This window comes from Primulina eburnea, chromosome 7 (genome assembly GCF_022965805.1).
Source record: "Primulina eburnea isolate SZY01 chromosome 7, ASM2296580v1, whole genome shotgun sequence".
Taxonomy (NCBI): Eukaryota; Viridiplantae; Streptophyta; class Magnoliopsida; order Lamiales; family Gesneriaceae; genus Primulina; species Primulina eburnea.
This window is the reverse complement of record NC_133107.1, coordinates 3,534,624-3,561,466: the sequence shown is the minus strand read 5'-3', so window position 1 is coordinate 3,561,466 and position 26,843 is coordinate 3,534,624. Positions and strand designations below refer to the sequence as shown.

The following is a 26,843-nucleotide window of genomic DNA, read 5'->3' as shown; positions in this document are numbered from 1 at the left end:
AAAAGAAGAAGCTCATTAGTGTATTTAAATAAGCAGATAACGTCCAAGAGATCGTGGAGAGAGGAGGAGATCGTTGGAGAAAATGGGAAAAGATCGTGAGTCATGGGAGATTGGAAGGAACCGCACCGCACCGCACAGTAAAGAAAATGGAGGAATCGGCAAAAAAAAAACACAAACAACTCAACTACGCACAAAATTCTGCAAAATACTCTCTGCAAAATTGCAATCTTCAAGCTTTAGTCGTTAATCATTCCAGCATATTTCTAGCAATTTACATCTTCTCGTTTCATGTTTCAGCAATTCTATTTGTTATATTTTTACGTCTTGTAAATTCCTACGGTTTATTGAAAATATAAACAATGTCAGGGATTTATTTTCTTCAAATTCCAATAATTTTCTTAGTTTTGGCGTTGCATTTGTTTTAGGAGATTAGAACCGACGGTCGAATTTAGTATCCATAATCGTCAAGTTTTTAGAAGTTAGATTTTCGTTGTTTTTACGCAAATTGGTGCACTTCGCACCTGGCACGCCCGCAACACCAAATATTGTGCAAACATATTTTTGGCACGTCCGGTGGGACCATCACTATGCCGCCAAGAAGGAAAGAAAACGTCAATCCAGGAGATGGGGAGTCTCAACCAAGCAAGGAAGAGGTTCACGCTCCGCTGACCGAACAGTCGGCTGCTGAAGAACCGACCAGGGAGTTGGATTTGCATCCAAATAATGTTCCAGAGGTGTACGCTCATATTTCAAACCGTTTGGTTGAAGAGTTGATTGCGATGAAAATTGATGAAATATCACAAGCATTGTCCAAGGCTGTGTCTGATTGCTTAAAGTCAGTATTGGGTAAACCGAACCAGTCAGCCAACAAAGAGCAGAATGTAAATAAAAAAGAAGAGAACCAAGGAAGCAAACAAGTCCAGGGAAGTAATCAATTCACTGAACTCGACCAGGGAGTGGGACATTCAAAGGCTGGCGATGCTCGCCGCCCAGAGTTTGCACCCCCAAACCAACAGGAAGAAAGGTACACGCCTTCACATAACAGGGAGGAAACTTTAGGTGGAAGAGTTCGGCCATATCCACGTACAGATGGAGTGGGGAGTTCGAAACAACCTGTTAACCAAGTCCATGCGATTACTAATCCTTTGTATCAACCAAGAATGTATGATGATATACCACACTTGGGTTATCAGGGAGTTGATGGAAGTTTTCAAGGATGGAATGCTGGTTACAGTACAGGGGCTCAGACTCGGGGGGCAAACTATTATCACCATCTGCTCCCCAACAGAAATGCAGCAGTGATCGATCATGATGTGGTGAGAGAAACTGTTCAAGAGCTATATGGGCCGGCCTTGAGACAAATTGGCCGCCCAAAATTTCTCAAGCCATACCCCGACTACGTAGATGTCAACAATCCATTTCCCAAAGGTTACAAGGTACCAGATTTCAGCCTATTTTCTGGAGAAAATAGTCAATCTAGCCTTGAACACATTGCAAGGTTCACTATAAGGTGTGTGGAGCTGGAAAACTTGGAAAACTTTACTAATTTGAAGCTGAGATTGTTCCCAAATACCCTTACTGGCACAGCATTTTCGTGGTATGCCACACTTCCCCGAAACTCAATCTTAAGTTGGCGAGATATGGAGAAGAAATTCCATACTCAGTTTTACCGAACTGAGCATGAGGTGTGCATCGCTGATTTGTCAAGGATGTCTCAGAAGAAAGAAGAAACAATTGATATGTTCATTGATAGGTTTAAGAAAACAAAGAACATGTGCAAGGTGTTTCTGCCAGAGACTGAGTTTGTCAAAATAGCCCAAAAGGGGCTAGACTCTGAGCTCCAGAAGAAGTTTCAAGGTATGGAATTCAGAGATTTTTTTGAACTTGCAGCAAAGGTTGGGGAGTACGAGGAACTATTGACAGAGGAGTCGGCTAAGAAGAAAACAACAGTGAGCTCTTATTACCAAGAGGTAGAAGAGATTGCCCTGGCCGAGATTCGATCGAACGGCTCGTGCATAGTCCCTTTACTCAAGAGAAAATCCACAGAGTCAGATAGGAAGAGCACCACCCAACCTCCTAAGGACATGCAGTACACATTTGATGTTTCCAAGACAGACGACATATTTGATTTTCTGGTTAAAGAAAAATTCATCACTTTTCCACCCGATCATCAAATGCCTGCTAAAGACGATTTGAAAAGTCAAGAATACTGTAAGTATCATGACTCATATAATCATTCCACTAAATTGTGTTGGGCTTTCAAAAATATTTTGCAGGACAGAATTAACCATGGAATCTTGAAGTTCCCTAACAAACATGATTCCATGGCAGTGGATGATGATTCTTTTCTCCCAGTAGCTTCTGTTCATGTGAATGTGACAGATTTGAAGAATCTTCTCAAGGAGAAAAGAAGCCGATCCTTTGCAGTGAAAGACCTAATAATTAAGAAATGTTGGATCCCAAAGGGTCAACTGTTTGAAGCTAATGGAAGGAATAGTACTGATCGAGTAAGAACAGTTCAACAGCATTTCCCTAGAAATATTGGTGAATCCGCGGCCTATCGGCCGAGGAACCAACATTTCTTCGAGAGACCAGTGCATGAGAATCAAGGGTTCAGAGGGGAGTCATCTTGCAATCAATACCAAAGATACTCGAACAAGAGAGATACATATGGAGTAGAGCCGCGACAGATGGAAATCAACAAAAAGTCAGCTGACCAAGATAGAGAGTGGCGTGTGGATGAAATATCAAAAGGAAAAATGATTGAGAGCAGGAGAGAAAGGCCCAGATACGTCCTTCCAGCTAGAGGGGAGTTCAGTGAGTCTTGGAGGATGGCCCAACACAAAACGTTCCCTAGGCCACCGACTAGGACTCAAAAGAGACGGCTATTGAGAGAAAGAGCTATTGCAAGGAGAGAAGAGTCAGCTAAATTGAGAAAAAAACCCACAATTGATAGTCCAGTCATCAGAGATCAGGTGGGGAGTAAATCCAAGTTTGGAAGATCGGCTACTGAGGATAAGTTAGTAGACGTTGATGACGATCTGTTAAGTGAGGAGGACGATCAAAGAGAAAAAACAATCAATTTTTACGTTGGAGAGTTTCACATCACTGTGGATTGTGCCACAGGAGTAGTGATACTACCTCAGAGATTTAAGATGATGGAAGAAGAGGATGGGGAGTTGATGTCCCAAGAATCAGTGCAAAAGAAAGAGCATGCAAATAAACTCCCTGAAGGGAGTTCAAGAGTGATTATCAAGCAGGGCCACCCAAATAAGCCCCAACAGGTGATACTTGAGAAGCCTACACCGGCCATGACCAAGCACATCAGGCCATTGTACATCAAGGCCCATGTCAATGGGAAACCAGTGTCTAGGGTCTTGATTGACAATGGCTCAGCTGTGAATGTTCTTCCGGTAAGAATGTTGAAAAGTCTCGGCAAAAATGAAGAAGACTTGATTCCTTCGGAAGTTTCGGTTGCTGCATTTACAGGGGAAACTACCAAAACCATTGGGGTATTCCCCGCTGATGTTACTGTGGGGAGTATGTCATCTTTATGTGCATTTTTCGTGGTAAACTCCTCCGCCAACTTCCAAGCGTTGTTAGGCAGAGATTGGATCCATGCAAACCAGTGCATACCATCCTCAATGCACCAGCTTTTGTTATTTTGGAAAGGGGATGACGTGGAGGTCGTAGAAGCGGATGGACAGCCCTTTCAAACAAGTGCAAGTGCAGTGGAGGCCAGATATTACAATGGGGATTTTGGGCCTATCAAAATTCGTAGCAACAGCAAGAAAGAAAATCCGTTGTACATGCAAACACCAACTCCAAGCTCGGTGTTGGAAAGAATCCTCAAACCTACTGTTATCGTGCCGTCTAGGCCGATAATTCAGCCGCTGATTGAGGAGATTGATGGTTGATTTGAAACAGAAAGAAAGAGAGGTAGCTGCAACCTCTATATGGAAGGCGCATGTGCAGCAAGTACTGGACAAAGTAGTGGGAGAGGAAGCATGGGACACCTATGGAACCGAGGTTGTCCACGAAGAGGAATACGAGGAGGATGAACTCCAAGTTGATGAATTGTTGATGGCGCCATCTCAAATGGAAGATGGCCAACACGAAGTGCAAGACCCGTTGGAAGAGATCAACTTAAGAGAATTTGATGATCCTAATATGGTATATGTGAGCACATTGCTGGAAGAAGGAATTAAGCAAGATTTGATCAGCTTGTTAAGGGAGTGAGTAAAGAGAACAGAAAGGCTAATATCCAGCGGGGAGTTGGCATTTGAGGCCACTTTGGCATTGTTTCGAATAATTAAAATCCGAGTTCTTAGTAGCTTTCATTCTGGTTGGAAGGAAATTACATGGGATGAGATTTCATACCACCAAAACATGGCTGGAAAGAGTTCCGGAGAATGAGGAGTTAAAGCTCACCAAACGAGGCAACAACGATGAATGAAGAAATAAAAGAGCAGAATGAGAACACTGTGCAAACAACAGAAGAGTATGGAAGTTTTGCTTTAATATAAGAGTAGGCTTACTGGCCACTTTTGTATACGTGTAGTTCGTTATTTCGAGACGTCATATGATGTGAGCCTCGGGGCCACTGATGTAAATATCCATTGTTTATGATTCAATAAAGAAACTGATAAAATGAGATCGTCCAGCAGACCATTTTCATCATTTTGGAGGTATCTTGTTTCATTAGGGAGTCAGGTAAGGAAATAAAAGCAAACAGAGAGGCTGATATTAAGCAGGGAGTTGACCTTTGGAGCTACTTTGGTATGCTTATGTTCTTTATTACTTACATATTGTGAAATATGGATAACAAAGTGGACTCTATAGCCACTTTCAGGGCCACAGTAGCTTTCGTGCTACTTGAAAGGAAGTTAAGTATGTGGGGAGTTGGCCTTATGGCCACTTTTACGTAAATTTGATTGATGTTTTTATTATTCTTATGTTACGAGGAATCATTGATAAGGTAGGCTATACAGCCACCGTATAAATGATTGATTGCATGTGCAATGACAGGCTCGTGAAGTAGGCCTTTAGGCCACTTAGAATATGGCACGAAAGACCACACTGAGCGGGTAGTTGAGCTCACCGAGCGGAACAACGAATAATAAAGGAAGAACATAAAAGAACAAGGGCGCTATGCGAGCCACAAGAGGACCCAGAAGCGGACTTTGGTATGAAAATAGGCTAACTAGCCATTTTTGTATGTGTTTAGTTCTCTATTGTAAGACTTGATTTGAAGTAGGCCTTAGGGCCACCAATGAAAATATCTGTTGGTTATGATCAAATGAAGTTGGCCAGTAGGCCACTTTTATCATAATGGATTCATTTTGTTTCGATAGGGAACCAGGGGAGGAAATAATTGCGAGCGGGGAGTTTTAAGCCAACATATGGTTTTGATTGAAAATATTGAAGTGAAGTGGGTTAAGTGGATTAAAAACGAATAGAAAACCCATTCCCAACATCCAATACACAACACCCCGTACAAATCCACCTTCGTTCCACATCCGTCACCCAACAACCACAACACCAAACCAACAGTCAACAACTCAAAGGCGGAATCACCGCATGCAAGAACAGTAAATAAACGTGTATGCGGGAAAGGGGTCCAACTGAAGTGCAATGCATGCAAATGGCTGCTTGGGTATGGGGAATGTGACCCAAGTGATATGCAACACACAAAGAAAATATTAGAGTTACCTCTTGGCTACCAATTCATGGCCATATGCACGTTCATTGAACAAGAGAGTCAGTGATCTAGCGGGGAGTTATGCCAACACATGGCTTGAATCAGTTGTTTGTCGGTGGGGTACACAAAACCACCCAACTCCCCACAGGAACTCGATACTAGAAAAGAAACAAAGGCAGTGGCATGTAAACATCTACAAGGAGCCAACATGGAAATAACATAGAGTAACATGGCAGTGATCAATATTGTGGCAAACCAGTCGTCATTCCCTCAAATTTCTCCAGGAGAGTCAAAGTGCCTCAGGGTTAATAATGCAAAGCAGAAAGAAATAAAGAGTCTACTCCAATCAAGACAGCAAGAAATTTCAAGGAAGAATAGCATCACATAGTACTCGAGAAAAATGGAGAAAGATTACCAATAGCTGTAGAAGAAGCAGAAACAACCGAAGGAAAATCTTGTAAGGTCGTGGTAGCCGCAAAACCATGGCTCGAGAAGATAGTAGTGTTCGCTCTTGCAGGGCGAGCAGATTCCGTTAGAAGCTGTGGTGAACCGGGGAGCCACGACGGTTGGGGAGTCTGTCTAGCCGAGAATGAAAACAACAAAATTTTAATGTATTTCTCATTGAGCAAATTCACAAACACCATGAAGGCACAATGGTGAAGAGGGGTTGTGGCCAGATTTTAAAATCTAGAAATTGAATGAAGAAAGTGAGGTGTGGGATTATGCAAGATGGAGTAGGAGAAACGCCGGCGAAGGAAATGCGAGCAAGCTCTAAGGGCAGCGATCTTCCAGCGGCAACGAGAGTAATCGGACAAAGGAGAGGCAGAGAGGTTGAAGAAAGTGGGATAGGGAGTTTTGAATCTGGAGAATGAAGAAAGCGGGAATGAAGAAAACCAAGAGACAGTGGCTTGAAATCCAATTGTGAATGGGCTTGGGTTATTCAGCCCACTATCATAAGCCCAACTCACATACAAATAAAATCACGGGCCGCTACAAGTACAATTAAAATTGGGCTCATACACAAGCATTTTGGCCCGATGGGCCAATGCTTGCGGGGGGCATTTGTTTGCACCAAAAATTAAATTGAGCCCAACTAATTGTCTAAGCCCAAAAATTTAAATTGATAGAGAAAAAGAAGAAGCTCATTAGTGTATTTAAATAAGCAGATAACGTCCAAGAGATCGTGGAGAGAGGAGGAGATCGTTGGAGAAAATGGGAAAAGATCGTGAGTCATGGGAGATTGGAAGGAACCGCACCGCACCGCACAGTAAAGAAAATGGAGGAATCGGCAAAAAAAAAACACAAACAACTCAACTACGCACAAAATTCTGCAAAATACTCTCTGCAAAATTGCAATCTTCAAGCTTTAGTCGTTAATCATTCCAGCATATTTCTAGCAATTTACATCTTCTCGTTTCATGTTTCAGCAATTCTATTTGTTATATTTTTACGTCTTGTAAATTCCTACGGTTTATTGAAAATATAAACAATGTCAGGGATTTATTTTCTTCAAATTCCAATAATTTTCTTAGTTTTGGCGTTGCATTTGTTTTAGGAGATTAGAACCGACGGTCAAATTTAGAATTCACTGTCGTTTGATTTTAGAAGTTAGATTTTTATCGTTTTTACACAAATCGGTGCACTTTCGCACCTGGCACGCCCGCAAATACCAAATATTGTGCAAACACTAATATTCTTCATTTTACTCATCCTTGGATCCTCAATCGCCACTGCTCTTTACTGGGGTGTAAGTGAGAAGGGCTGGATCGCCTACTGCATTACGGTACCGATACGGATTATTTCCACCGCAGGAATGTGGTTGTTCGTCCCTCAAGCATGTACTCCAAAGCATTGGGGTGTCCCATTGGTGCCTTGGTTACCATCTGCGTCAATAGCTATTAATATCTTTCTTCTTGGATCTCTTCAAAAGGATTCCTTCATGAGATTCGCAGCGTGGACTGGATTTCTACTGCTTTACTATTTCCTGTTCGGACTTCACGCCTCTTACGACACGGCTATGGCCTCCCAAGCGACGAAGATAGAGGATGCCCCTTACAAGAAAATCGAAGCCGGAGAAAATTCAACAGCTACTATGACACCAACTGGTTACTAAAGCATCGATCTTTTACGTGTATAGTATTCTGATGTTTCCTTTCCTTGTAAAGGTACGTTTGTGTTGCAGAATCGACGCACACGATGAACTGGGTTTATTTCACCTTACCTTGTGAGGCACTGTCCCATGAGGTGATCAAAGGTCCAGATTTAAACACACACACTCCATTAAGTGATCAAAGACCCAGATTTAATCGCCATGTAAAATCAATGGCTGAGATCCTGTGAAAGCACTGCCCAAAAGTAGCATCTACTCTACCGATGAACTGTAAGTGGATGAATGACATTTCATTCGATAATTGTATATGAAATACACCCACAAATTAACATACATGCTCGAACAACAGCTACCACACAGTTTGAGCCACAAAAAAAGGGGAGGGATAAGCATTGATACTTCAAGAAAATGTGTGTTATTTTTCTTCATTTTTGTTTTGGTCCATTTTAATGTATGTAATTTAAATATTATTTTTGTTGTTTGAAAAAAGAGGAGAACATCAACATCAAATAAATAATAGTAAGTGAATTTAGTAATTTCAGATCAAAACAAAATTAAAAATCTAAGTTTTCGGATAAAAACCAAAATTCCATGTTATATATGAATTATGTCGACTTATCTCATGAATATATATACTCGTAAGACATATCACAAAAGACCTACTGTAATATCATATTACATTTTATAAATATATAATCGTGAGATATATCACAAAAGACCTACTCTAAAATTTTTTATAGTCTCATGCTACATATACAAATTAGAGTTATGAATTGAATTATTAAATGAATTTATAAAATGATAAAATTATTCTAAATATATCTTTGAAAAAAATACAAAATAATTTCAAATGTAATTTATAATGAATTTACATGTGTTCTGATTAATTTTTCATTATTTTAAAGCCTAACAAGTACAACAAGTGAAGCACAACGTGACATCGTTCGGCACTCCAAAACCCAGCTCGACAGAAATCGAGATCCTCCGGTCCACGTACAGTCTTCACACACACACACACTTACATAGAAATGGATGATGCCGAAGGGGGTTTAAGCTTTGACTTCGAGGGCGGGTTGGACCCGGGGCCCACACACCCGACTGCATCCGTACCCGTGATCCAATCATTGCCGGACCCCGAAGCGGGTTCCGCCGCCCTCAATGCCAATAACCCTTCCAACGCACCCGTGCCGGCGGCGGAAGGAATTGGCGGTGGAAGACGTAGCTTCCGGCAGACGGTGTGTCGCCACTGGTTGCGGTCGTTGTGCATGAAAGGTGATGCTTGTGGGTTCCTTCATCAGTACGATAAGTCGCGGATGCCCGTTTGCCGGTTCTTTCGTCTGTACGGAGAGTGCCGAGAGCAGGATTGCGTATATAAGCACACGAATGAGGATATCAAGGAATGCAATATGTATGTCATTGGCTCTGTCTTGGTGATTCATCCTCGTCAATTTTTTGTTTGTTTTTTTCTCCTCTCCCCTGTTTGGTCTAGTAAAAATTGTATCTCTCTTGCAATTTAAATGCTACCGCTGTAAACGTTGCGTGTATGTCTCTATCACTTTTAAAATTGATTTTGATTTACTATGTACCATACCATATTACAATGAACATGAGAATCCCTGCTGTGCTAACGCCTTTTGTTTTCGGGGGATCCTGGTAGAATTTTCACAAACAATGTCGATATATTTTTTTTTGTTGTATTGTTTCTAGATCCTTATCATCTGCTGTTAAGCAAATATATTACTACGATGTATTGGGAAAGAAAAAGTAACATCTTTGATTCTTCCTTTTCATGGTTTGCATAGTCACCACTTCATGGTTTTTTTTCTGACTGGCTATGACATTTGACAGGTTTAAATTGGGATTTTGTCCAAATGGCCCAGATTGTAGGTACAGGCATGCAAAGCTGCCTGGACCTCCGCCTCCTGTGGAAGAAGTTCTCCAGAAGATCCAGCAATTGGCTTCTTACAACTACGGAAACTCTAACAAATTTTTTCAAAACCGTAATACTAATTATACTCAGCCAACAGATAAACCTCATTTTCAACAAGGACCCAATGATACAAATCAGTTGGAAAAAATTAACACCACAGAGGATGGTAGTGTGCATCAACAACCACAGCTAGGACAACAGCTTCAGCAACTGGGTGGACAAGCTCAACTACAGAATATTCCCAATGGCCAGCAAAATCAAGCTAATAGGACTGCTACACCTCTGCCCCAAGGAACATCTAGGTCTGTTCAGAACAAGGTCTTCATTTAGGTTACAAAACAGTTCATGTATTTATATGTGGTTGTTAGTTTAAGAGATCTTTACTACCTCAGCTGTAATTACTTTCTTAAGACCATTGTCATAGACCTTAACTGCTTTCTCATACTCAATTTCTTCGTATTACTCTCTGGTCGATGTATTTCTCAGTTTTTGTTATCTTTGTTTTTTGGCTGATCTTTGTTTTTGTACACTCTAAAGAGAATTAAATTGATTCACTAACCGGTGTTAATGTTCTTAAGCCCATGAAATGCTTTGATCAATAAAAATAGCTACTCTGTCTTGTGGTTACTGCAATTTTTGGTAGAATTGCTTTGAATTTCTTGGAAAGCAAGTATCCTGGTACATTACTCTGACAGTAGAGGAAAGAAGCTCTCTAAGACCATATATCTGTTATTTTAGCCACCCGAATTACCTGGTCGGAGAAGAGAATGAAAGATTGAAGTAGCTTATTTTTCAATCTGTTTTTCTGAGAACTTTCTTTTCCTATTTTATTACTTATTTATTTATATAAAATTTCTATCCAATTTTTTTTTTCTAAATCATGTAGTGGTTGGATTTCTTCTATTCATTAGCTTCGATTCTGCGAAAATTTGTAGAAAGCAAGATGCTGATAATAGCAATGGAACAAAGATAAAAAGATAATAATAGAAGACTTTCTAAGGTCCTCTTCTCATTTATCGGTAGACAAATTGAGCGCTCTCTTGAACTAGAGATGTATTTGATGGGAAATAATTTCTTGTATATGATAGCTGATACTTTCTTATTCCAAAATGATTTTGTATTGAATTGTGTATATGCTCGACAATATTTTATAGCCTTAGGCTTAGTCTGTGCATATTTATGAATAATTATAGGTGTCTAGGTGAGTAGAATATTTGAATTTATATGTGGATGGCTTGCATTGAAACTTAAAATTATGCCAGGATAATAATGTTATATCACTCATTGAATCCTTAATGGCTAGAAATCAACAGGATAATTCTCATTGAAAGACTCATAAGTTTTCAAGCTCAATAGGAAAAAGATTTCAGCTGCCTGTGATCACACATATAGATTGTTATTGTAAATTACTATGTATCTTTGGGAAGATGGAGGAAAAGGTTGGGAAACCATATTTTTCTGTGATGCCTGTAGTTTCACTAATGTAGGAAATCAGATACGGGGATGTCCCATGTGAAGTTTTTCAAATGTACCACTGGAAGAAATGAATGACTGTTTTCAATCATAAGTTCTATACAGACAGCATCATGTAATGATCTTTATATTAGGTAAATATCCTTGTAGAGGTTTTTAATCAGAACCTATCTCTTCTCTGTCCCTTAATCTCCCAGCCATCAAACCACTCAAGATAGGTTTATTTAGTTCAGGCATTATGACTTCTAAACTCTCCATGCTCATATGGTTATTATAGGTACTTCGTGGTCAAAAGTTGCAATGTTGAGAATCTGGAACTCTCTGCTCACCAAGGTGTATGGGCAACTCAACGAAGCAATGAGGCTAAACTTAATGAAGCTTTTGACTCTGTTGAGAATGTCATTTTGATTTTTTCAGTCAATAAGACTAGACATTTTCAGGTGGGTTTTGCATGTTACTGAAAATTCATGACTAGTGTATGTTTTTTTATATTAAAACAAACAAGCTTAGGCTCATTCCATTATTTTAACAGTGGCACCAATTTATTTTTATAGTAGATATATTGTGGTTTACTAGGGCTGTGCAAAGATGACATCCAGAATTGGTGGCTCTGTAAGTGGAGGAAACTGGAAGCATGCACACGGAACAGCTGCTCATTATGGACGGAATTTTTCTCTCAAATGGTTAAAGGTCCTTCTTTTTTGGCAATTTATTTGAACTTCAATATGTTCTCATTTTCCAAGGGATCATTAGTGCCACTGTTAAAATAATGGAATGAGCCTAAGCTTGTTTGTTTTAATATAAAAAAGCATACACTAGTCATGAATTTTCAGTAATGGACTTCAATATGTTCTCATTTTCCAAGGGATCATTAGTATCCAATCTATTTTTCTGAATGAATGAATGAATGAGATTGCTGCTGTTTGACTCTTATCAGCACCATTCTGAAGCACAGCATTTGTCTGGTCAAGTAGCTTCAGTGACCTGTGATATAAATTTCCTCGGTTTGATGATTCATTCATTTTCATCAAATTGTTTCTGAGGCTTACATCTAAACTGATGTCTCTAGCTTATTATGACCAATTTCTAGTTTCTATTTAATGCCATTAGAGGCCAAATTTTATGTTTACATTTTTTAAAGAGTAATATTTGATGTTAACAGATTCTTCATATTTTACGATTTTTTCTGTGCCCTGGCATTTCTGAGCAGTATACTTCATTACGTCGCGTTCTTATCCTAAAATGCAGCAAGTAAAGTTAGTGAGGAATTCTACTCTGCTATAATGATTACGGTACCACCTTATTATTATGTTCGTGTTTGCAAGTCCATGGAGCCCTTTTTTGTGTATGCACATTCAGGCCAACTATTTTTTACTATGTGATGAATTATAAAATGTATTTATATTAGCAATTTTTTAAGCAAGAACAAACCATACCATGTTGCTTGCAGCTCTGTGAACTATCCTTCAACAAAACTCGCCATTTGAGAAACCCGTACAATGAGAACTTACCTGTGAAGGTACTTACTTTACATTCTTCTGTCTTGCTTATTCATTAATATAACTTGAACTTTTGAAATATACATTTTTCTTATTTTCAACCATTTGATTAGGGATATAGGTTTATAACCTCCAAGGTACCTTATTGTTTCAAGGGGTTGATAAAACTCTTTGATCCCTTTAATTTTGCTGCATTGCAGTTTTCGAATAGTGCAAAGGGATTAATTCTTGTTAATAGGGGATCCTGTGATGTGAGAGATAAAAAGATAGAATTTCAAGATTATCAGTTCAATATATCTCTGGATTAATTCCTAAGGTATTAATTCTTGTTATTAAATCTTGAAAACTTCTGAAATTGGTCAAGAAGCTTGTCAATGTTTTGATTATATTGGTGCTTGGAACACAACTTATTCCTAAATCAGATTGATTTATAAATTGGATAACACTTTAATTTATTAGCTTATTGTGGACTTGTGGAAGGCTATGTGATGAAAGGGGCAGGTGAAGCCAAGACTGTTTTCTAAAATCTTTCCTAAGTTTGTTGTTCCCATGTTTATCTTAGTCCTAGTCACGAGTGCACATGCACACAATCACGATCAATTTTCAGTTATTTTAGATGGTTTGTGGTATGTTATCATATATTATTTCCTACCTCATTTTGAATATTTAATATTGTGCAGCTGCCCTTCAAATTCCTAAATGTGAGCAACTTAGCATGCTCTGTAGATTTACAGAATGATTTTGAACATTGCGCTTTGTTATTTCAACGCAGATAAGTAGAGATTGCCAAGAACTGGAGCCTTCTATTGGTGAGCAGTTGGCATCCTTGCTCTACCTAGAGCCAGATAGTGATCTTATGGTATTTTTAATCCTTAAAATTTTGATTTAAAATATTTAAAGAATCATTACTACACTTTTTAGGATCAATCTGCAGACGATTTATGATTCCTATCCTTCCTCAGTCACTGGCTTCATCATTTAAATATAATATCTTACTAATTGGGCCAATGAACATATCAATAATTCGAGTATATTTAAGTCAAATATCTTATATTAAATTATTTGGCTTTTTGTATTGACCATGTCCATTTACAATAGTGTATCATTGTATCAAAGCTATTACCTCTATAAATATTACAAATGCCTTTTTAGTGTAAATAATTAGTACTCGGTTGGAAATTTTGCAGCTGATGCTTTCCTGTTAATGTATTCCATCTATTACTTGTTTTACGAGAATGTTGCAGTTGTTGGAAACTATGCTGATGCACAACCACCTTGTTCTGATTTGCATGTGTTTTGAGAAAGCAACATGATTTCATGAGCAGTGCAATTGTATAATTTTTGTATTATAAATTATGTACCCTTGACTGAAATTTATTTTCCCAGGCTGTCTCACTTGCAGCAGAATCAAAACGAGAGGAGGAGATGGCAAAGGGAGTAAACCTTGAAAATGGGAATGAAAACTCGGATATTGTGCCCTTTGAAGATAATGAGGAAGAGGAGGAGGAAGAAAGTGAAGAAGAAGATGAAAGCCCTGGACAGGCCTTTGGAGTTCAAGGCAGGGGAAGGAGTAGAGGAATGATGTGGCCTCCTCAAATCCCTCTTGCACGTGGAGCTCGGCCTTTTGCAAGTGTTCGAGGTTTTCCTCCTAACATGTTGGGGGGCGATGGATTTTCGTATCGAGCTATGAATCCTGATGGTTTTCCTGTGCCTGACATTTTTGGTATGGCTGCTCCACGCGGGTTTGGACCATATGGTCCTAGGTTCTCTGGTGATTTTGTAGGTCCTGCCCCTGGTATGATGTTCCCTGGTCGACCTTCAGGTGGATTTGGGATGGTTATGGGTCCAAGGGCTCCTTTCATGGGTATTGGAGCTGCTACCATGACTAGAGCCGGTAGGACAGTTGGTATGCCTTCTTTTTATCCACCACCTCAATCACAACTTCCCCAAAATTCTTATCGGGTTAACAGAGATATGAGGGCACCAACTAGTTATAGGAGTGAGAATTCAGATCAAGTTAAAGGTCCAGAGATGGTAGGCTCCGGCGGTGGACCAGAAGATGAAGGGCGACATCAGCAGAGTGGTAAAACTCAACAAGATGATCATTTCAGTGCTGGAAACTACAGGAATGATGAAAGCAGCAGCGAAGATGAGGCTCCAAGAAGGTCTAAACATGGGAGAAAGAAAGAAGAAGAGTCGTAAATGGGAGGCGGATTCTACCATCATCTCCGATGAACCCATCCACTGATAAAGTTGCCAAAATGAAGCATTCTGTATTTGTTTGCCGTGGGAAATATTTCCTCCTAGTGTTCTAACTTCTAAGGAACATAAATTTTGCAAATGAGATGTAACTAGTAAAATTTCTTTTAAAGATGTCAGCAAGCCTTCAAAATCTTCGTTTTCAAATATTTGAGTCATTTAGAGAATTTTTTGTAGATGAATTATATACAGTAGGTATTATCATCACATTGATTCTATGGACTTGTGTCAACATATCAAATACATTGTTTAGCAGTCCTTTATTTACAGTCAGAATTCTTTCAATACTCAATAGCAGTGTGCCATAAACATAGATTGGTGGTCACCGAATGAAAAAAAGCATTTGAACAAATTACCTCTTGGAATTACAAGGTGTGAACAAATTTCTGTAAAACATTGAACGTTTCAGCAGCAAGTCTGGGTTTACCTAGCTAGCAGTGTCGATGCTAAAAGGTTAGGTTACGAGTGAATCGATAGGCAGCAGCCACCTAAGGCCAAAAGGAACATATTCTTAGCTCGCTGTAAATATCTACCACCTATTCTCATGAATCAATTCTAATCTCCACATTCTACATGTTGAGAAGAGTCTCATGTTCCAGCATGAGAATCTACTTTTCTGAAGGTTTGTGCCCTTCAGCAATTACTCCAGATTGTGAAGAGTTAGCATCAGAGTCGATGTTCTTTGAATCAGGTGATCCTCCACCATCAGTTTTACAAATATGTACCAGCCCATCAACAGAAGACTGTGAAACATCCTTTTCATCCGCTCTATCATTGGCAGATTGAGCTTGTAATTCCACTTGAAGCTCACCATTTGGGAATGAGCATTGAATTAAGCCAGATGTATCAGCAGATTTCGTGGGTTGCAGCGAATCAACCGAATCAGAACTTCCCCTCCACTCAGCCCGCTCATGTATACTGTTAAACCCAATAGATGTGGTTTCTTTCAAGTCGGACTCATCCAGAGTTGGCTTTATTTCAGGAGGTTCAGAAGTCACCATGTCAGTTAAATCCTTGTCTTCCTCGACCATGACATCATCATCAGCTCTCACGTTTACAACCTCATGCCCCTCAATATTGGGAGATGTGGAAGCAATTGAACTGGTTGAATAATCATTATCTATTCTTTTGTCCTCAAATGCAAACCAATTGGAGTTTGTGAAAATAGATCCACTATAAAGACAGCAAAAGTCAAGCCATAACCACAAGATAAAAATGGAAACTAAGATATTATAATAAGCTAAAAGGGACTTCATGCCGTTCGAGAACATTGAATAAAATAACAGGCCACAAGAAGAGAATTCACATAAAAGACCAATTGCGTTTATGCAATCAATCCTTCTGCCAGCTCTGATGCTGATTGTAGCAATATATCATGATTGCTATTTTTTTTATCAGAAACATAAATATATATAATTTAAGAATGTTCCATAAATTACACCTAAAAAAATATTCTGTATCCAGGAAATCTCAATTAAGTTAAATTTCTTTTTATCTTGAAGAATACTGCACATGGTTAAACAATTTTGTGTTTACAACATAGCATTTGTCACAAACAAACTTCATCTACCACGAGATAGCATACCCATTGACACTATTTTTTTGTGAGGCTGGAAGCAATCCAAAAAAATAAAATTAACAAGCACCAAGCAACACAAAGAGTGTATTTTCATCATTTCACAGGTATAAATGATATCAACCCAAATCAAGTTTATTCATTTACCTTTCCCGGTCATTCCCCAAACGAAGTGAAGAAATGACAACTTCAGCAGATTCGTCGTCAAAGTACACATCCTGCAAATGTTAAAATGAGCAACTTCATCAGTCAAATGCACAATGTTGTTGACAGCCATAAACTGCATAAACATATGCATTTACAGGGTGTGCATATGATGATGAAGAAACACGGATCTAATGTTTACTCAAATGAACTTTCAAATAGTGTATAGCTGTTAATTGCAATGAATACATCTTGCATTTGTACACATGAGAATGCATAAACATGCACATAGCATTCTCAGTCAGAGAAAGAAAACAAGATTAGCTAGGACCATATATTTTTCCATCCGCCCACCCATCCAACCCCATTATGTTCAACAACAAACCATGCGACCATGACAAACAAATATTAGAAAATGCACTCCTATAAAGACCGCCTTAGAAAAAGGCAGGGCGGTCGAGGGCCGCCTACCGCCTAGGTGACAGCCATTTAGAACACTATTGGCAGCATATCACAAAATGAACTTGATATCAATATGTGGTCATAAAAATAATCTTCAATTGATTGTGATCTCATTTCTTTGCAGCCCATACCTCATCATCCCGTTCAAATGATCCATGAGCCTGCATGAAGGATGACATTGGTTCAACATTTAGAAAAAAATGAACAGTAATTTACCCAACCATGTTCTGTCGTCAAGGAGACAGGACTACAAGCAACTGATTCATTAGCATTTTAAAATTGCGCAAGCATAGAAAATTTTGCAAATCCTTTCGTGTCAGAATAATTAAAAGGGGCTTTCCCCTTGGAAGTAATAGTTTAAATTTGGTTGGTGAAGGGCAGCTGCTGCGCAACTCTTTGAATTATACTGCTTTCAAGTCATGTCACATTTAATACAATCAAAAATTCTGTCATAAAAATCATTGCCAAATCCAGAATCATGGACCTTGAAGGAACTAATCACAGGCAAACCAGCATTTTTAAATGATCCATTCCAAAAAGTGTTTTTTAGGCTAAAAACCTAGTACATCCGTGGCATATCCCTTCCACATCAAATATATGCAATGCCCAAACTAATGTTGCTATCCATCTCCAAGAACAAGTAAAGCAGACAGAAATTCCAACAAAGATAAGATCAGCTTAGATGTTGATCAGCTGCCACCTCCAAATAAAAAAATAAGGAATTTATTCAACTCCCTCTCTGTTGAGTGCAGTAAGAAAACGAACGAGTAAAAGATATATGAAAGAAATGAAAAAACAAACCCCATCAATTTCATCATTATTATAGATTCCGTAATGGAAGGCCTGGCTCAAATTATTTGCCAAAGCTGCAACATCGTAATCCTTATCTTGGTAATCCTCATCATCACTATCTCTTGCACGATCATGCAGTGTGGTGGGCCTCCTGGAAAATAATAAATATAACAATAAGAAGTTTAAGCAGGAAAAAAGACTCGAAAGGAAATGTATAAACAGACCACACAGCCATATGCTGCATCTGGTCATAATGAAGTTAAACTAGAATGACAAAATTATGGAGGACAAGAGAATGCAATCATGCACATGATTTTTATGCACATGTTCAAATGAAGGGACAATTCAAAAGCATTTAGGAGCAGTCACCCGCATGACCATTGGAAGATGTTATCCACTGAATTGCGCTTAAGGAGTTCATTGGTCTGCCAATCAACCCAATCATTATTTTCCTGCAATTTAAAAAATAAATCAAGGAACTTTAAACATGTCTATCAGAAGAAAGGGAGCTTTTCCGACTGCACCGCAATTTTGCCATATACAAATCAGCATTACAAGCAAACCAACTACCAAGATCCAACTACCAAGATGATTTGAAGTGGATGATAGCATATGAAGACAGCAGCATGCAAGTTATCTCATGTATCAATGAAAAATGGCTGGATTGACCGAACAGAAAGATGGTCAAAAGACCTGCAGAATTGTCTGTATATCACTGTTGCTATTCCCCAAATTAACAAGCTTATTAGCGATACGGATGAGGTGTCCTATGTTCCCTACTCTGGGTGGTGGTCTACCTTCGGCTGGAATAGTTGGCTGCAGACATATTCAAGAAAACTGAATTTAGCTGGCCATCATTGATAACACAACATAAAATGTAGAACTTAGCACAGTTTCATGACAAGACAAAATACGCTAACTTCCAGAAACACTAAAGTTCCAACGTACCATAAGCAAAACAATACCTGGTTTATATCAACAGCTAGAATGAAGTTTTTTTCCACTTCAAGAATCTTCTCAATCAAATTGCAATCACAAAGAATATGTTCAATAAACTGAGGATTTTTGCTTTCCAAGCAAGATGTTATAATGTGTTCTACATGATGATGCAAAAAATTGTTGTACGGATACCTGCAGTCATATGAAATGTGCGCTTTAGAGTACTCTTTTTTCCACATCAATACATAATATCAGAACTTGGAATGACAAGAACTTACTCGAAAAACAAGCCAAAAATACGTTTCAAAGCGCCAAGGCGCATAAATTCTTTTTCTGCAACTTCACTACCAACAGCCAGTAAAACTGAGATGAATTCAATAATCTGAGAGGCACATGAAAAACTACAATCACATTTAAGTTCCACAGAGTTGATCATTTTTCTCACACAGCAATAATTCTGAACATGACCAAAGTGAAGGGAAAAGTTGCAGAGTGTAAAAACATGCAAGTATAAAAACACGTCTATCTTTTTTCCAAAAAAATGCGCTAGTGTTCTTCTAAAATAAACTATCCTCAAATAAAGCACCTTTACTGAAAGTACATGGATCAATAAGAAATAGCATTTGGCATACTTAAATATATTAGTGCTCTTTGGGTAAAGACAGAAGACACCTTTAAACGGCACTTCCCTAGAGGGGGCTGCAATTTGCCATATGTAGTTGGCAAGATATGGTTCTCAGATGAAATATCCAAAAGCTTGAGCAAATCACCTGCCCAATATATCAGTTTATTGTGTTTTTGTCGTTTATCAAAGAAAGAGTTGATTGCTATAAAAATAAAAATAAAAATTATGGCATTTTTACTCACACAATTCTTGCACACTTTAACTGATGTATAAATTCAGGGCATATGTTGCTCATGTAGACAATAAATATTCATTTGTTTCTTTAATGTTTTAGATCTCTCGTCCATACTTCTTTTTTCTCCATTTCTCTCTCAAGCTTATCATGAAATGCACTACAGGCAACGATCAGGAAGTTTTGAGCCATCCAAGACAGACAAAGTACATTTGCAGAAACAAATATTAAAAAACAATTACATATGTATAACTGGCAAAAGTGAACAGTTCCGATTGCTAGATTAAGCCTGCTTACGTCTTCTGACTTAAACGTGCAATAGAAAGCATAAGGCTCTCAATTATTCATGGCAACAGAAGTAATTTGGCAAATTATTCGACAACAATCAGGACAGATCTTTACTAACTGTACAAGACTCGCCATATCCTTCCAAACATTTGACTAAATAAATTATCTTCCGAGTACAAATTACTGCGGGTACACTCATAAGATATATGTAATAACCATACCTATGTTCTCGAGCATGCCTTCAACAGTCTCAGGACTAGCAGCCATTCCAGATTCATGAGTCATTTGGCTGTTATACATGTAATACATTCCAGGTGCTAACCTCTTGGGGTCTAATAGCGACGTACAGACTGATAATAAGTTGACCAACACAGATTTTGGTCTCGAATCATCCAGAGCATGACGAAACAACCTTCCAACAAAACTATTGCAGCAGCCACTTTTCAGTCAAGGTAAGAGAAAGTGGGAAGGAGTGCAAGAAGAAATCTTAAAGAAAAACCCAACCTTGGGCTGGAGATTTTTGAAGCCAGCGCTGGAGGAGCATGTCGAGTTATTGCACAAAGTGTTTCCGCAGCATTAGCATGTACTTCAGGGCAGTCCTGTAAACATATAAAGCAGCTCTAGATATCAGTGTTCTGAATGGCAGCCGGCTAGGCTGGAGGCGGCCATCGATCACATTGCCTTTGCCTTAGGCGGTTTTGTAGGTGGTCAAAGGTGAGCCAGGGTGGCCGAGGCGGGAGGGTGAAAAAGTCAACAAAATTTTAAAAACCCTAATTATTAATACATTGTACACTTTCTATTCAAAACATAATAGCCAACCTAATCATTCACATTTAATTTATGCATATATTGTATGATTATATATAATTATGTATAAAAATACTAAAAAAAATTTAACCGCCTAGGCATTGCTGAATGTCTAGGGGTACAATCGAGTCGAGTCGAGTCGAGCCATAGTATCACACTGCTCGAGCTAGACTCGAAAAAAATTGAAATACTCGAGCTCGAGTATTAATTTTTGAGCTCAAACTCGACTTGATAACGGATCAAGTTACTCGAGCTCAAAAAACTCGATTTCAATTTATATATATATATATATATATATATATATATATTGACCAAGTTCACTAACTATTCGAGCTCGAGTTGATTATGAGCTCGAGCTCGGTTTGCTACTCGAACCCGACTCGTTTGCAGCCCTAGGCATGCCTAGTCGGTAGGCGGTCATTAAACTCCCTGCCACCGCCATTGACATCATTGCTAGATAATAAAAAAATGATGAAAATGCATGCTCTCAAAAGTTCCAGGAGATGCAAGAACCGACTTGTTTCTGAATAAGCTTTACATCATTTATGCCTTGAAGAAGTAAAATTTCATTTCCAAATGGCATTCCCTCTGGAACTTAATCTAGCCTGGCATCATGACCATAACAATGTTACAGTATTGGCTGGTTAAAAAAGAAAGATGCAACTTCAATGAAAACATAGGCAGCACATGCAGAGCCCGAAGACTTGCAGAGTGTCCATAGTCTTCCCCAGAATTAGGACCAACTGGCAAAAACACAAAAGCAGCAATAAACTTAGTGATCTCAAGCATCGAAACCAAGAATTCAGGGTCCCAATCTCCAACTTTTTAAGGAAAAAGCCAATAAAAGAAGCAACAAAGGCTTGAGGAAGGAAAAAAATGGAACCGTTAAGCAAGATCGTACGTGCCTAAGGTAACTTACTGATGAACTGAATTTATCAACAATCATCTCCAGCACATTCATATTTTCCAACCACTGGACAGAGTCCGCATAATTGGCATAAATATGTTCGTCAGCGCCAATCAAACGAATTAACACCTGTTGGACAGAGAACTACTAAGATTTTCGCTCCAAGATGCCATCGACCATAATCTGAAGAGGGGATGAACAACAAACCTCCATAACAGATGTTATTCCAATATGGTCTACAAGCTTGTTGACGATATCATGATGAGCCTGTCCAAGCATTAGACAAGCATATAAGCTCCTTGACAGTAAACGCCAAAATGACAAGCAAGCAATACAATAAATATCCAACTATTAAACCAAAGATTTTCCGAGGTCGAACTTCGTGCATTTATAAAAACCATAAGTACCAATTTACTTCCCCCTAAAATGTCTAGCACTGAAAGAACCATCTTTGTAGTTCTTTAATAAGCATCTGACTTGAATCGCTGCTACACTTATTAAGCAGTCAAATTCTTTGATCTTCTCGTGATTAAAGTATAATATGTAATCGAGTGATTTAACTAACAATATCAAACACAAGACTAGTGCCAAAAAGTATGATGGCCAGTCAAATTACATGCTGACCAAGTATTTGAATCCTAGAAACAAAAACACTGTAAGTAAAAGTCCACAAACCAAGTATCAAGCACACATAAGTTGCAATAAGTCAATAACTAGATAGTAGCAAAATAGCAAACAGATCAACGTAATGTAGTGGCTTACTTGGATATAATTCATCAAAGGAGTTGTCTTCCGTAGCAAGAGGCAAATGACAACCTAGAGCATATAAATCAAAACATCAAATTACACCAGCCAAATAACAATGTCATACATTTGTTTTTGGTGTCGAACAGCCAACATGGGATAATAATTCAAACAGCTGATAGATGCACTGTGCTAAAATTGATGTACAACAGGTTCCCATAAAGACAATCACACAAAGCATAATCAGCAAGACAACCCAATGCCTAAAAAAAAAACACCCATCCAATTCCCCGTGTCTTTTCTACCTCAATTCATTTAAACCAAAACAAATTTAGAAGTCAATTCTCACCATCTCAAATCAGTAAAATAACAATATAAACATGAAACGCCAAATGGTAGAGAAGGCAGTGCAAAATTAGCAATAACTGGACTAACTCAAATGACAAAAATGTGGTATTTGACATCTAAAACACATACATATGAATGAAAATAGAACAAGAGAAAGTGCATCCAGATAGGAAAACCACGAAATTTGGCAGATGAACTGCTGCTTAACAAAAATGGAAGAGAAAAAAATCATTCGACACATTTCTCTCTCTGCATCGTCATTGATCATACCTTGCTGAAATAACCCGCCAGTAAAGTACTATGAGGGCGCCGAGAATCCAAAAAAGAGAACAGCAGGTCCATCAACTTTTGAAAAAAAAAAAGAGAAGGATCATTGAAGACTGTCACAGATAAATAATTATAAAAATGAAAACATTCTCAAAGCTTCTTACCTCCTCATCCTCTACCAAAGCATTAAGTATTATATCAACCTCACATGTGAAAATTTCGCAAGCAACGAAGGGAAACCTACAATTATAAAGTTTATATTTACCATACTTCAATTTTGAAAAAATCATCATAACTTCATTCAGATGGATTTGGTATACATGGAAGGGCTGCCTTTGTATAAGACTGGAAGTTTTAATTAGACAAACTTACTTGAATGTCCACTCTTTATCAGCGTCCTCCGAAGCATCTTCCACTATGTACTGAATGAGTTTTTTAACTTGAGTCCGCTCCCGCAAACTGCAGGGAATTTTTAAAATGGGATCATATCATGAAATGTTGATAGATCCTAAATAGTGTTAAAATAAGAAGTCAAAGCAAAACTACCTGAGCCACTACAAACAAGAATCGGTTGGCCTATTATGAAATAGAACTAGAACACTCGACCTTCAGTTGATTCATTAAGATTCACGAGAGCCAAATTAACTATAAAAATTCACTTGAGACATTGCAAACAGTTGCAGCGGATTGCCAGCCGAGTAACTTGTCTATCAAGTATCAAGATTGAAGTACTTTAATATTTTTCTTCTCAACGCTGTCTGATTGATCTAAGATTTCATATTTTTTATTATTATTGGCACAACTACTGCTAAGGGTATTCTTTGTTATGACGTATCTTTACCCAACTATAAGCCTTTTTGCATCTGATTCATGCAGTCAGATAATGTATGGCTTCATAATAAATGTATAATTTACACAAAAGCTCAAGACGAAAATTTGGAAAATGAAGATGAACATGAAGATGACAATGATTTTGACTTTTGATATTTCATCTATCACATTTTCAAAGACTTTTGATCTTTTTTTTAAATATTTAATTTTAAACGCTTTTGTTTTGTGAAGCGTGCATTTCACTTTGCGCTTTAAACCCCAGACATTTTATTGCTTTTTTGCGCCTCACGCTTTTGACAACTATGGTCTAATTGAATCTTCATCTATTATTAAAAATATAAAAAAAAATTAAATAACATCACTCTCTACAAAAAAAAATGTAAAATCATTTAGCCATACATTTTAGCATTATTGCACAATATCAACCATAAAGATTTGTGATTGAGCTTATATTTCTTTTCTAGCATGTCTCATACAACATGAGCCTAATCCATCATCTAGTTAACCATGACCTTTTTAACTTTCAAGTAATGCAAAACCCATGCGGAAATATATTTTTTTTTACACCATACATTTTCAATTAAATTCATAATTAATTTGATGTCAAATATCATAAAAAAATTGGGTTAAAGTGATTAAATATTAAAAAAAAAACAATACCCCTTAATATGAAAAAACTACAAGCTTTATAATAGTTAGGACCTGAACTAAAAATATTCTGAAAAACACTTTCAATAGTTAGGACCTGAAATAAAAATATTCTGAAACACACTTTCGAGTATAACATACCAAAACGAATATGAACAGATTCAAAACTAAAAATCGTACAACATTTTTAATGATGACAGATGAGTGAAAACAAGAGCTTACAAATTGATTAGACGGACATTGAGAGCTTTGCACTCTTGAATTATTTCATCCTCGTCCAATAACTCCTCCAGTGTAACATTTTCTTTGTCTAGAATGGCTTCCACCTGAACGTATATCATCACAAAATGAATAACTTTGTCGAAACATGGTGCTTGGTAGTAAAAATAATGAAACTATGAAAGACAACATCGATGTATTTTATGGCAATCAGAAAGGAAGTGAAGGGTTCAAATTCTTGAAAGCATCAAATGTGAAGCGCTGGATCCTCAGGAAACGAAAAAGGTGTATACAAATTTACGGTCGGACAAAACCATAACATACCATACTCCATTAAGGGGAATACAATCCACGCTGCTAATAAACAAGAACTAAACATGTGAACTCTTAAAGGTGCATCACCTGAATGATGTGGCACATCACAAGGCAGCTTATTATGGTATTTTGTGTTACCCCAGTAGTCATATTGAACAGGTCAAAATTCACTCGATTTTCGAAAGACCGCATAACCTTAAACCATATGTCTTAATTCAATATGGTAAAACTTTCAGTAGCATGGTTTTCTAACATCGTATGTCCAAATAGCAATGTTTCTTATTAAGAAAACTGCTGTAAGTACTGTTGATAATACGGTAAGCAAAGGGGGTTACTAACAACCATCTTCCTCCACATTGTATTACCACGTGTCGTGCTATATTTGGACTACAATAATATATTTGCCAACAGGTGCAGTCCAATCACGACTTGTGCATTAGCAAGAAAACAAATACAATTATTGTGTAATCCCATAAATTAAACATTTAAGACACGATCAAGAACCATAATGCCCGTTATACTACCAGTCAGTAACCTCTACATTCCTCCAAGAAACGTAATAAAATTACCCAGATCGTTGATTTCATTGACCAAGAAATAATCTGAACGCAAAGAAACAATACAAGCAATACAAATATTTCCTCCTAAAAGATTATGGGCACTTACTGGAGATACGGCGGAGAACCCAGCCATATGCCAAAACATGGTCGATTTTGAAGAGAGGTGATAAAATTACAGATCTGTCAACTCAAAATCCCTCGCTCACACACTTGATTCTGTCGCAAAAAGTTCTGCACAACAACTTTGAATCAAGAAAACATCCGAAATTCGAACAAAGATCAATTCAACCTTCGCCTTTCAGAAAAAAGTAAACCCTAAAGATTTCAAAATCGATCGCAATCGAGGACTAAATTTCACTCCAGGAGAGGAGAGACAGACAGGCACACAAAAAATAAACAAATAAATTTGTTCATCATTGGAATCCTCGGAACCATACGTATATACGCTTGAACTTATATATGGAAACAAATATGAACTTTGTCGTCGTCTTCATCGTCCTTATTTATTATTATTATTATTATTATTATTATTATTATTATTATTATTATTATTTCTTTTTTAATTCTTGTTTCATCGTTTATGTCATTATTAAATATCTCATAAATTTGGATAATTCTTTTTTTTAAAAAAAGAAATTGAATCAGATTCAAATTTCAATTTAACATATTTATTAATGAATAATAATAACTAATCTATATAATTATTATATTTTATTGGTTTAAAAATTATTGAATTATTTATATAACTAAGCATCTCAATCTCAATACCAGTGAAGAAGCAGCCAAGTGATTAAACCAACATAATCTTGTAAAAGTAAATATAAATATTTGATTTTTTTTAAGAAATATATTTGATTTTTTTAGATTAGATAAACATTCACCCATTTTAAAATAATAATAAGAGTAATCATCATATTGATGCATATTTTCAATATTCATTAATGATATTCGACCTGTGCCAACTAATTAGCATTAATTACTTTCCTGAAATTTCAAAACCAGACCACTACTAATTTTTTTTTAACAGTGAGTCTCATGTGAGACCATCTCACGGATCATAATCTATGAGACAGGTCAATCATATCCATATTTACAAAAAAAAATAATACTCTTAACATAAAAAATAATATTTTTACATGGATGACCCAAATAAGAGATTCGTCTCAC

General features: G+C 37.6%; 3 protein-coding genes and 1 long non-coding RNA gene across 6 annotated transcripts; 3 read left to right on the top strand and 1 right to left on the bottom strand.

Moving 5' to 3' along the window:
• Window positions 1–587: 587 nt before the first annotated feature.
• Window positions 588–5,875, top strand: LOC140837376 (uncharacterized). The gene is made up of 2 exons (XM_073203509.1): window positions 588–2,135; window positions 2,277–5,875. The coding sequence occupies exons 1-2, from the start codon at window positions 588–590 to the stop codon at window positions 3,915–3,917; spliced, it is 3,189 nt and encodes a 1,062-aa protein (XP_073059610.1). The 3' UTR covers window positions 3,918–5,875.
• A 1,511-nt stretch (window positions 5,876–7,386) lies between these two features.
• On the top strand, window positions 7,387–8,281 carry LOC140836697 (uncharacterized). Its single transcript, XR_012119167.1, has 2 exons — window positions 7,387–7,876; window positions 8,058–8,281. It is a non-coding gene; the product is annotated as an uncharacterized lncRNA (long non-coding RNA).
• Window positions 8,282–8,726: 445 nt separating this feature from the next.
• Window positions 8,727–15,713, top strand: LOC140836696 (30-kDa cleavage and polyadenylation specificity factor 30-like). Its single transcript, XM_073202403.1, is given in 8 exon segments — window positions 8,727–9,219; window positions 9,660–10,043; window positions 11,492–11,654; window positions 11,791–11,904; window positions 12,665–12,733; window positions 13,486–13,572; window positions 14,100–14,888; window positions 14,890–15,713. Coding segments are annotated over 8 exon segments (2,058 nt in total). The 5' UTR covers window positions 8,727–8,839; the 3' UTR covers window positions 14,962–15,713.
• On the bottom strand, window positions 15,315–26,107 carry LOC140836695 (uncharacterized). Of its 3 annotated transcripts, XM_073202401.1 has the most exons (20): window positions 25,972–26,104; window positions 25,783–25,907; window positions 24,805–24,908; window positions 23,476–23,562; window positions 23,268–23,343; window positions 23,107–23,181; window positions 22,507–22,560; window positions 21,952–22,011; window positions 21,757–21,873; window positions 20,535–20,629; window positions 20,252–20,454; window positions 19,558–19,655; window positions 19,164–19,267; window positions 18,912–19,077; window positions 18,640–18,762; window positions 18,316–18,398; window positions 17,956–18,097; window positions 17,286–17,315; window positions 16,696–16,766; window positions 15,315–16,145 (listed from the first exon to the last, which is right to left on the bottom strand). In XM_073202401.1, the coding sequence occupies exons 2-20, from the start codon at window positions 25,819–25,821 to the stop codon at window positions 15,581–15,583; spliced, it is 2,292 nt and encodes a 763-aa protein (XP_073058502.1). In that variant the 5' UTR covers window positions 25,822–25,907; window positions 25,972–26,104; the 3' UTR covers window positions 15,315–15,580. The 3 variants fall into 3 exon arrangements, with proteins under 3 accessions (XP_073058502.1, XP_073058501.1, XP_073058503.1); XM_073202400.1 differs by having other exon boundaries at window positions 25,783–26,107; XM_073202402.1 differs by lacking the exon at window positions 17,286–17,315 and having other exon boundaries at window positions 25,783–26,107.
• Between the last annotated feature and the right edge of the window lie 736 nt (window positions 26,108–26,843).

Excerpts from the sequence above, each read along its gene's own strand:
- LOC140836695 (XM_073202400.1), bottom strand. The coding sequence starts at position 25,821 with ATGTTTTGGCATATGGCTGGGTTCTCCGCCGTATCTCCA. Across the intron at positions 23,563-24,804 it reads AATGTCCGTCTAATCAATTT|TTTGCGGGAGCGGACTCAAG; the intron begins GTAAGCTCTTGT and ends AATTCCCTGCAG. Across the intron at positions 23,182-23,267 it reads CTTTGGTAGAGGATGAGGAG|TTGATGGACCTGCTGTTCTC; the intron begins GTAAGAAGCTTT and ends TTTTTTCAAAAG.
- LOC140837376 (XM_073203509.1), top strand. The coding sequence starts at position 588 with ATGCCGCCAAGAAGGAAAGAAAACGTCAATCCAGGAGATGGGGAGTCT. Across the intron at positions 2,136-2,276 it reads ACGACATATTTGATTTTCTG|GACAGAATTAACCATGGAAT; the intron begins GTTAAAGAAAAA and ends AATATTTTGCAG.